The sequence below is a fragment of the Sorex fumeus genome, unplaced genomic scaffold (assembly GCF_029834395.1).
Source record: "Sorex fumeus unplaced genomic scaffold, SorFum_2.1 ptg000013l, whole genome shotgun sequence".
Classification (NCBI taxonomy): Eukaryota; Metazoa; Chordata; class Mammalia; order Eulipotyphla; family Soricidae; genus Sorex; species Sorex fumeus.
The window spans coordinates 15,239,295-15,251,323 of NW_026606070.1; the positions used below are offsets into that span (position 1 = coordinate 15,239,295).

A 12,029-nucleotide genomic window follows, 5' to 3' on the forward strand; every position below is an offset into this window, starting at 1 on the left:
TTTTTGGGTTTCTTTTTTGGGGGGGGTGGTAAAGGGGGCTTATCATGTTTTATCTTGCTGCATTTTTTAAATTGTGCCTTGTCACTTAAGTTGTGTATTTTGTCACTTTGACTTCTCATATCCTTCTGTTTTTATTACTCTGCTTCGTCATTCTTACTGGACTATTAATTCTGTGTGGGCCAGCCCCAGTGTGTGTTATCTGACTGTTTTATTTACTCCAGTTCATGCGACCCTGCTCTTCAAATATTTATCGGAAAAAAATTAATGGCAGGTGTAAATATTCATAGCTTGGCAACAATAACTTATTTGGGTTTTTATAAGTCATTTTATATATCTTGAGAAAATGTTTACATAATTTGTAAATTTTCTGTGGAAATTTGAGTTGAAGTAATAATAGACCCCTAATAAAGTGGTACATAAAATGGCTATTGATGAAAATACTTTGAACTTTGAAACTGATAACAATATAACTTTTTTATGTAGTTGAGTTTACTTAGAAAACTTTTAACTCCTAATAGTGTGATATTATTAAATGTAATCTAGTGAATTGGATGTGACTAGGATTCTTCTTAACTAGGATTTAGTGGAACTCGGCTACAAAAACCATTAAGTAAAACTATTCAAAAAGAAAATAAATGTTGTTTAAAATACTATTTAAATATAGAGTAGCAAAATGTGAAAAAGTTTGCAAACTCTGTTTTCCAAAATTAAGTTGTGATTTTAACACAACAAGAGCATCAAAGCAAGCCAACTAGGTTACAAATCCTAGTAACAAAGTCCTTGATAAAAATGAAAGAAATAGAACAAAAGAGTTGATTTGAGAAATTGAACAGAATGTATAATTCTGAGCGTAGTTTACTAAAGAAAAACAGGAAGAATGATCGACTCCAATAGCCGAGTTTATTAACTATGAGAAAATATGAAATCAGGCAATTTATTGCTAAGTGGATGGACTTGGAGTGTATCACTGTGAATGAAATTAGTCAGAGGGAGAGGACTGGACACAGAATGACCTCTCACGTGGCTTATAGGCAAAGTAGAGGTATAACAAATGCCCAAGGCAGTGGAAACCCTATTCCGGTCTTCCAGTAAAGAATCTACACAGAGGAGGGATGGATGTCAGATTAGCATGAGGCAGGCTCTGGGACAAAGGCAGAGGAAGTGGATCCTCTGGGGAAGGGTGTGCAGAGGGAAGGGTTGTATATGCATGAAATATTGGCAGTAGTGGAAACCTTGACATCTAAAGCAAAAACAAAAATTAGCGCAATGAGAGAAAACAATGAGTTGATGATAGTTTACTTGTCTTTGTTTTCAGGGGGGCGGGTCACACTCAGTTGTGTTCAGGCTTTATTCCTAGCTCTGTGCTCAGGGATCACTCCTGGCAGTGCTGAGTATGGCTGGAATGGGAATACTGAGTGGGATTGATCACATTTTACCCCCTTTACTATATCTCTGGGTCATATTTTATTGACTCTTGAAACAGAGAAGACCAAGGTTTCATATTGGCTTAATTCATTGGAGCATGAATTATTTGCTCCCTTAGTGAGTTTCATTTTTTTCTTGCATTTAATCATACACAAATATAATTTTTACAAATCATTAAACCTAAGTTGCTGAAATATTTTGTCAATTCTCTTTGCTAGTAAAATCACATGAAACTATCCTCAGTGATAGCTCCATGGATGTGATTTAGGTCATTTGTCCATTCATTAATGTGTTACTAGAAACAGACAAACAAACAACAAAATAATATATGATATTTTGTCATGCCTGGGTCAATGCCTACTGCTGGAACTGAATATAGAGATGCAGATGGAGAAAGGAGTGTGGGAAATCTTTGTAACTAAATATGGGCTATCTTAAGAAAGATAGTGGCCCCACACCTAGAGTTTTCAGGTCTAATAAATAAAGTAAAAATTGTCTCACTTAAGTTATAATCTTTTAACAGCTATAGCAGTAGGCATATATGACACAATACTTGGAACAGTCATATATTAAAAATGCTGTTTATCTTAAACTTGAAAATTAAAAGAGAATACAACAGGTAGGTGCTTGCCTTGTTCATGGCTGACCTCGATTCAGTTCCCAGTATTCCAAGTGGTTCCCTGAATCCCACTAGTAGAGAGATCTCTGAGTGCAGTGCCAGGAGCAGCCTCAGAACATTACTGCATGTGCCCTGCCCCCCAAATGAAACAAAAAATTTTCTGGCCTGAAATTAAAGAGATTCCTGTATTTTGTCTAACAACCCTGTCCACACTCAAACATCTGATTGAGAGAAATGAATGATATGTACATGTAAAAATTATTCACATATACAGAACAGATATTGAAATTCTGCTGTATATCTGTTCTCTGGGAATGGTTTTTATGTTCAGTTCTTGCCACTGAAACATGTAATTAACATACACCAAAGGGTGTTGACATCTGGGGGAAAACAATGCCTATCCTTAGAAAGACATGCATGAAGATACAATTTGTTTTACTTGGATGTGACTTTGGAATTGGTATAGTCATTTTGAAATAATCAAAATAATCTGAAGATAAAGGTTGTACATTAAGAATGGCAGAATTGATGCATATGTGTTGGAGCCCATGTGCTGCTTGTGCCTGTGGGCAGCCAAGCACATTGGTGCCCAGGCACACGTGTTGCCTGCATCTCCCCTCTTGAGCTGTGCAGTTTCCTGTCTAATGCTTGGATGCTGCATCTCCCCTCTTAAGATGTGCAGTTTCCTGTCTAATGCTCGATGTGTGTAGGGACTTTCTCCACTCTTGTAGAAGCCCCTGTTCTCTCTTGAGTGTGTTATGTTTCTCTCTCTCTCTCTCTCTCTCTCTCTCTCTCCCCCCCCCTTCCTCCCTCCTCACGTTCAAAAACTCCACATAAAATCTGTTTTACTTCAAAGGAAAAAAAACAAGAATGGCAGAATATAGACCAAATATAGACTCTGCATACTTTTCTACTGACAAACTGGTTAACCCACCAGGAATTACTCTACCTCAGGAATTCTTATAATACAAACTTAAATATTCCCAGATTGCTACATATACTTTATTTTATTTAAATGCAGCTAAAATTTTCAAATTTTCATAGAAAATTAAAGATCAGAAGTATCTATATATTGTACACTAAGGCACCTTTTTAATGTCTATTCTTGTTTATTACTAAATACATGACCACATGACATTTGAATAGCTTTGTAAATGTTATTGCCTTGCTTGACAGGTTTCATTTATTTGGAAGATAAAATGAACTTTTAAAAAATGTAGTTTTTAATTGAATCACAGTGAGATATACAATTACAAAGTTGTTTCAGTTGTGCAATGTTCCAATACCCAATCCTTCACCTGTGTACATTTCCCAACACCATCGTCCCCAGATAAATTTAACTTCAGAAATATTAATGCAATTTATAACATTCAGAAACTTTTCCCTTCATCCGGAAATGTCTTATAGTTTGAGCAATGCAACTGGACACATTTAATGTTTGTTGCTAGTCAATTTGTGATGAATTTTTAATGTTTGCTAATGATGAGGTCTCAAAGCATAAAAACATCATTTTTTAACTTAATAGGTGCAATGTTTTTCATTGAAAATACCATCTGCTATTTCATAATGAAGATAGTGAAAACAAAGAAAACATGTATACTTAGATTACAATTTGGGTGGAAATCACAGAAAGGATTATTCCTTCAAGGGTGTCTCTTTTTCCTTTTAAATGAAGTAAGGTATTTAATGAAACTTAAGACTTGATACCATAAATTGACCCAAGTAGAATTCTTTGACTATCATTATATAATTTTTCAGTTGATGAAGGAATCAGCTATTTTCCACAAAATCATTTTCTATCTTGATATAATAGTGACCCCATTTACATAGAGGTAATCTTTTGTTGAATCTTTTTTTAGAAATTGATAATATATAAATTAAAAAGATCTGTAGAAAGATAATTTTTGAATAATATGAACAGATCTTCACAGTTGTTTAAACTTGTGTTTTATTTTTTGTGTAAGAAACACAATATCTTCTGTGTTTCTCACGTTAACAGACCATATTTGCATCTACTTTTAGCTCTGATCCTAAGGTCTCCACCTACTACTGGAAAATTCAGTTTGTGGCATTCAAGTCACTTAGTGTTAAAAATACTCTTCTGCTTATTAAGTATGTCAGGTTTCTGCATATATCCCTGTTCTGCATTTATTTGCTCTAAACCCAGTATGATTCTTATTTTCTGAATTATAAAGCAAGCTGCTGTGAGACATATCAGTGAGATGAGTCTCAATTTGTCATTCACTCATTAACATGAAAATGAACTTGCATTCCCAAAGGGAAATGGAGTGTAGGTCAGTGTAGACAATGAAATTAATGCTTTTAGTGTCATATGCATTAGGACTAGATTCTGTGTCAATTCACAGCTACACAGATGGAAAAGCTCTTCTTCACAGTGCAGGAGGCTGAGGGCAGAAATGCCAACTTCACTGTGTGACATGGGCAGATTCAGTCATTAGAGTCACCCTCCATAGTCAGCACATGCCTCGATTCCACAATCACTTCATGAAACTCCTGACACCATGTTCATGTTCAAGCAGTTAGAAACAGCAGTGAAAGGCACATTTACTAAGATGAATCGTATGCCTTTGAGGAGTTTTTGTGAAAATCTCCTGGACTGGCCCATTAAAGCCACTTAAGAATAAGCAGTGTTTCTGCTTAAATCTCTCTCCTTTTTGTAGGGACAGATGCCACACCCTGAGGTGCTCAGGGCTTACTCTTGGCGCTGTGCTCAGGGTCACTCCAGACTCTGCTCAAGAGACTTTTTTCAGTACTATTGATCAAATTATGGTAGGCTGCATGAAAGACAAACACCTTAACTCCTAATCTATTGTTCAGACCCCAGATACTTTTCTTTTTTCTGGAAGAAGTAAAAGTTGTCAGCTCTTTATTAACTTGAGTTACAGGCTTTTTTTACTCTGACATTTTTTAGCATCCCGGTTAATACTATGATTTACTAAGCATTTTATTTCATTGGTGATTTGTGTGTGTGTATGTGTGTTTGTGTTTGTGTGTTTTTTATTATACCTCAGTTAATTGGTGTTACCTAAAAACTGGTGCTTTTTTTAAAAATTTTTATTAATGAAACACCATGAGGTACAGTTGTAGACTTACAAGTTTTTGTGCTTGGGTTTCAGTTATACCATTGTACCCCTTTCTCCACCAGTGCCCATTCTCCACCACCAATCATCCCAGTATCCCATCCCATTCCCCCATCCCACCCCCCATCCTACCCCACCTCTGTGGCAGGGCATTCCCTTTTGCTCACTTTTTTCCTTCAGGGTGTTGTAGTTTGCATTAGAGGTATTGAGTAGACATCGTGTTTGATCTATAGTCTACTTTCAGCACGCATCTCGCATCCCAAGCGAGTCCCCCAAACATCCTTTACTTGGTGTTCCCTTCTCTATCTGAGTTGCCTTTTTCCACCAAACATATACTGCTGGCTTCCAAGCCATGGAGCAGACCTCTTGGTACTTATCTCAACTATTCTTGGGTGTTCGACTCCCATTCTGTTACTTTAGATTCCCCAGATGAATGCAGTCTTTCTATGTCTGTCCCTCTCTTTCTGACTCATTTCACTTCTACCTCCTTTGCTTTCTCATAGAATTACTTGGCCCTTGCTGGCAAGGAAGATTGGAAATAATTTAGCTGGTTTATTGTCACCTCAAATAAAATTGCCTTTCTACTTCTTAAGATGGAGAGATTAAATAAGGGTGGTTGATTTTGCCATATCTGTCACACTGTATGCTGAAGATTGCATTCCTACTCCAAACGTATTTGATTCAGAATTTGTATCTTTCCAATTTTATATTTTATCATTTTCTTCAATATTTGTGATACCAGAGGATTATTTTCCTTTTCAGAGATGGTGAATAGTATCATTAATCCTACACTAAATATTATTAAGCATGTATAAACATGCTATGTTCCATCCTGAAAAATGTATTGTACACATGTTCATAATCAACAGGACACGCCACCTATCTTTTTGGCAAGCTCAGTTTGTACTTAACACTGAATATCCTATTTTCACTCTAACACCATATTTATATAATTTGATTGTGTGCCCCTAACATATTACATGTCAATAAGAACAGACTTTATAGCAAAGATTTTATTTTTCTCAGTTTATATATATCGGGACACAAAAACCTGCAAGTAAGAGATTTCCAAAACACTTTTTTTCAGTAGCTCCTAAGGTAGGTTTTTTAGAATTATGTTTTCAAAAGAAATTGAAAACTCGCTCTTTCTAAACATTAAGACAAATCTACCTTTGCTATTTCCTAGAGGCTTGAAATTTACTCTGAGTTTTAAAAAGTTCTCTGAGTTGGAAAATACTCAATTGTCTGAAACAAAATTGAGGGAAAAGTCGAATCCCTATATATTGCAAGACCTTATTTACTAGGATTTTTTTTTTCACAATATTGAGTCTTTCTGTTGTGGTTTACTTTTTGGGATTGGAGGATTATTTTGTTTTGGGGCACACCTGGCTATTCTCAGGGCTTACTCCTGCCCCTGTGCTCAAGGATCACTCCTGATGTTTCCCTGGGGACCCTATGGGGTGCCTGTAATCAAATCCACATCTTACATATGCAAGGCTAGTGCCCTACCCACTGTGCTATGGCTCCAACCCTGAGTCTTTCTCTTAATTGTTATTGCACCCGTCACTCTCTCATGTCATATTCAGCAATGAACAGTTGATTTGTCTTGATTCATTTAGGTGCAGTACCACGATGGCCATGGGGAACCACTAAAGAGCTATAATTTGTAATACCTAATACAAAATGTTACCCAGTGTTACCTCTTGAATTAGTTTACTGTCCTCTGCAGTTTTTCCTCAACTATTAGCACTATACAGACCTGCTAGAGAGTGTTTGGTGATTATCTTGATATTTGATATCTTGATATCTTGAGTCTCCTGCCCCCGCACCTGGCTGTCCTCACCGGGGCCCCTTGGAGGGGGGCGGGTTGAGTTTTCCTCCCCACCCCGAGCAGAGCCCCAGCAGCCGAAGACCTCCAGAACCAGCAACAGCCATTCTGAGACCACTCTCCACACATACGGACAAGCCTCATGCATGAAGGAACCAGCAGAGGAACCCAGGCATGCGGGTCCCCGGGCTGAGATCTTCAAGCCTGCTCGGATCCGGACTGGGCCTTCTTAGATCCACAGACATCCAAAATTTCATCAAAATGCATGTCTGCTTTTAAAATTTATGGAGGTATCAGTTATCACTATACGACATCATTTAGAACACTAAATAGATAGATCTGCTACAAATAACATTTGTGAAAGTGATTCGAGCACATATGATTGTCTGCTACTACTTGACACAAATGCACCTATATTTTGAATATAAATCCAGTACAACCATGGTTCCCAGGGATAATAACTAATGAGATGCCAAAATTTCTTTATTTTCGATAGTTTACCACGTTTTACTACTCAATAAGCATGCATTGTGTGGATATCACTACCATATATGAGCTAAGACTTTTCAATTTTGTGTTAGGTTTTGATCTATTAAAAAAGTTCATCAGATCATCTTGTTGGGTTTAATTTTATTTAATTCTGAAAGTGAACGCACTAGATGAATCTCCTTGTGTCTACTTTGTAGTCTGCAGGAGATATTGTTACCCTCATTCTTTCTAAAATTATTAGTTTAGATTTTTCTCTCTAGAATATATTTTTCCTCAATTCTGTTTTTTGTAAAAATCACTCATTAATTTTTATATGTAATATGATAGTAAAAATTTTAAATTCATGTTTCTGGGTTCTTGCCTTCACACAGATGATCTGGGGTTCAGTCCCTGTCGTTTCATGTGGTCTCCTAAGCATCACCTAGAGTGAACCCTGAGCACAGAACCATGAATGAGTCCTAAGTAGAGCTGGGTGTGGCCCAACCCCACTAAAAAATAAAATTAAAAATAAAATTAAGGTTTCTGTTTAAAATGTGATTGTATGTAAAGTGAAAAAATAGAAGACTTTTGTCATCATACTGGTACTACAATCACTTTTCATCAACACATATATCTAAACACTCTGCACATGTTTTTATAATCACTGCTTATATGATCACAGCAAGCCTGCAGAGTAGGTATTATTATTCCATTTTAAAGATGAAAGAGCAGTCTCAAGAGGCTTAGGTGTCTTAAGTAAAATCACCACTGCTAGGATGGGATAGTCTCAGGCTGGAAGTCAGGTGAGTCTCATTACAAAGCCCTTGCTACTACTCATTTTTAATTTAGATTACAAATCTGGCATACTTTATATTCAATGATTAAAGATATGGAAAACTCTCAGAATTGTTTGTAGTTAATGTTTCATGTTAAAATTAAGAATACAGGGACTTACTCTGCTCTATTTCTTTAAAATGTTGGGCAAAATGTATTCTATGCCCACTTTAGAAATCAGAGAACGTGTTGCCCAGCATTGAACAAAGGCAGAGGTTGAAAGAAAAAAGGTTCTTCATGCAATGAAAGAAGAGACTGTCTTTTTGGATTTGGGGCCAGACCCTGAGGTACTCAGGGTTTACTCTTGGCTCTTTGCTCTGGGGCGGGGGTTCAGGGCTATATGTGGGTCGGCTTCATGAAAAGCAAGTACCCTTCCACTTGCCCCGAGAATACTTCTATTAGAAGTCACCCTCCGTAGAGAAGGATGCAGTGACCCCAAACAGTGATGATTTAGAGAAGAATGAGCTGTCTTTGTGAAATAGATCCCTAGCCATCTTCATTGCTGTATTAGATTTAATATAATGCCAATGTTAAAATATTTCCATTGGACACTTTCTGACCATTCAGTAGAGAAAAAGTGTCATTTTCACAACACAAACTCAGGTGAAATTCTATTTGTGTCTTAGCTATCACAGTTTTTCATAGTGATGCAAAATGATGAGGCTGAAAGTAAGGCTGTTTGCAGGTGTCGTCTCTTGCCCTCAGTGTGGGTTTTTAGCTCTTAAAAAGAACATTTGAGGGAAACTTTCTGTTTGATGTGGATGGTGGTATGAGTTATTTATGTATTGTGGAGTCAGTGTGATTTCTCAATGAGGAGAAAATTCTCAGATAATGATCTAGCAGTTGAGCTCAGGTTAAAGTGAATTACAGTATAGCTCTCAAAACCAAGTAGTCATATTCAGGACTTATGCCCATATTTGTAGGGGAGAGTGCTGGTATTTATATATATATACATATATTTATATATACATATGTGTGTGTAATTTTATTTATTTTTCTTAAGTTAGAAAGGGCATGAATGGCATCTCTACACTACTACTTCTCACCCCATGTGGCCAGGGCTTGGTCATCAATCTTCTTAGCCAAGAGACACTTTCCCTTTTACCCAAAATGTTACTAAAACCACGAAGGTGGAAAGGAAAATGACTATTCATTAATGTCCAACACTGATTCAAATGGCATACAGGCCGCAGCACAGCATTAAATAAACCTTCCTATAAAGCATGAGTCAGAAATGGCTCTGTCAAACTTGTTTTTGATATGTGGCTGTTTTAGACATCAAGGCAGTTTGTAAAATAAAATCCTTTCCAGACTTTATATATTTGAAATGGAAATGAATATACTTTCTGTTTTATATGAGCAATTTTAATAATGCTTTTCTTTTAGTAGCTAAATGTTATATTTTATTTTTTAATTTTTCAAAGTACTTTCACCAAAAGTATAGTAATCTGAAGGGAGTAATCTACTTAGTATCTGAGAATGATTTTCTTACTCTCTTGATAGATATATAGTATATTTACATGGGTATTTTATATGTATTTCTCCCTTGTATGTGTCACGCATTTTATGTGAGTACATATATGGACAGATAGAATTATTGATATGAAATGCCCATTTAGAAAATACAAATTACATACATTTAGCTTCATAAATTCTATGAATTTTAATTTTTGTTCTGATATAGTAATTTTCTTACTCCTTATTTGGTGTTTATTACATTCAGATCTATAGCAACTAAGGTGGCATATTGTTCAGATAATGACTAGCACAGGTGTGGAGAAATATAGTAGTGAGTGATTATTCCTGGCATATCCACTTTTTATTTTGCAACATTCATTAGATGACTATAAGAAGAAGAAGTAAAATAGTATGTGGTTTCCTAGAATCATACCATTAGCTGCTGTTGTGTTTCCATGCTGCAATTTGGTTTTTAATGTTTGGCTACCAGGGAAAGGACTGATTTACAGAAAATACAAATTCTACCCACCATGATTAAGGTAAAGGTAAAGGCCCTCCTGTTGATCGTCGATTTGCTCAAGCGGGCCCAGTAACGTCTCCATTGGAGACTTTGTTGTTACTGTGTCTGGCATATCCAATACTCTCGGTAGCTTGCCGGGCTCTCCGAGAAGGGTGGAGGAATCGAACTCCGGTCGGCCATGTTGGCCGCGTGTAAGGCGAACGCCCTACCCGCTGTGCTATCGCTCCAGCCCACCATGATTACAATAACAAAAATACACTGTGAACTTAGCTATTCAGTTTGCTCTATTTTTTTTTAATTTACTTGATCACTTAACCAGCACATTTCCGGTACTTTATATGTTTACTACTAGGGATACAACTAAAGAGAGAGTAATATACTCATCTCCATGGAATATTCAGTTTCATGTGGGTCTCTGCTTTTATTTACCTCCTGTATTACTCTCTTATATTGATTTTTTAGGTTGTCTCTGACCATATGCATAAGACTAAGATTTAAAAATCACCAGAAAATTAGTTTCTCTGAGAATGGTAAATTCTTTAGAATGTCCATTGAAAGAAATGGAAATTTCTGAGTTCCTTTTGTTTGTCAATAGATTCAGATCTGGAAGGCCTCGGTGACCTCGGAACTCTTTATAGCAACATTGACCAGCAGCTCAATGAGACAATGAGACGACGCAGACACGCAGGAGAAAATGATTACAACATCGAGGTGCTGCTGGGTGTGGATGACTCTGTGGTTCGTTTCCATGGCAAAGAACATGTGCAAAACTACCTCCTCACCCTGATGAACATTGTGAGTGATGGCTCTGATTGGAACTTTTCAATTCTCTTTCTCTCTCTCTCTCTCTCTCTCTCTCTCTCTCTCTCTCTCTCTCTGTATCTCTCTGTCTCTGTCTGCCTGTCTGCCTCTCTATTTCTCTCTCTCTATTTCTCTCTCCCTCTCTCTCTCTCTGTCCTCCAGGATCACTCCTAATGGTCTTGGGTACCATGGATCTTATACCTTATGTGGTTCCAGGGATTGAACTTCGGTCAGTTGCATGCAAAGCAAGCTTCTTACCCACTGAATCATCTCCAAGGCCCCAATAACATTTTTGTTGTTGGTATCTTTTCAAAGCTATTCAAATACTTCCCAGAATGGTCTCTACATTCAAAATGTGCACATAATGCCATCAAATTCAAATATTTCTGAGTAACTCACATACGTGGAAAAAAGAGAAAGAAAGCATGAAGCAAAGTGGATTTTGGGGGTTTGTTTTCTGTTTGTTTTTTGATTAATCATCTAGTTTTCCATTGTCATCAAGAGGAAAACAAGAATGGAACTTTGATATTTGTTTGATTTTCATTTCATTCTGAGGAAAGTCAAAACTCTCAAGACTTCATTTACCTGCCTTGATGTAGACAATGAAGGATGACAGTTCTTTCAGGACCATTTGCACCTAGGAAGACAAAGATAGACTTAGGTCTGGTAAAGGCTCTGTGCATACTAAGAGCTATATTTTTCAGTGTTATTTCATTATACTAAAGAAGGTACTCATTTTCGGAATAGACTAAACTCTTGGCACAGTGATACACTAAAGTCATAAATTGAGGGATCTTTAAGTTTGTTCTTTATTACTTTTTAAAATTTATTTATTTATTTGCTTTTAGGGTCACACCCGGTGGTGCACAGGGGTTACTCCTGGCTCTGCACTCAGTAATTACCCCTGGCGGTGCTCAGGGGACCATATGGGATTCTGGGAATCGAACCCGGGTTGGCCACGTGCAAGGCAAATGC

General features: G+C 37.0%; 1 protein-coding gene across 2 annotated transcripts in view; it reads left to right on the plus strand.

The window, feature by feature from the left end:
• Nucleotides 1-12,029, plus strand: part of ADAMTS3 (ADAM metallopeptidase with thrombospondin type 1 motif 3) — a 233,133-nt gene that overhangs the window by 158,579 nt on the left and 62,525 nt on the right. For both annotated transcript variants that reach the window (XM_056111221.1, XM_056111222.1), the window contains exon 5: nucleotides 10,849-11,048. In XM_056111221.1, coding sequence (XP_055967196.1) covers nucleotides 10,849-11,048 — 200 coding nt within the window. The remainder of the gene's footprint in view (nucleotides 1-10,848; nucleotides 11,049-12,029) is intronic.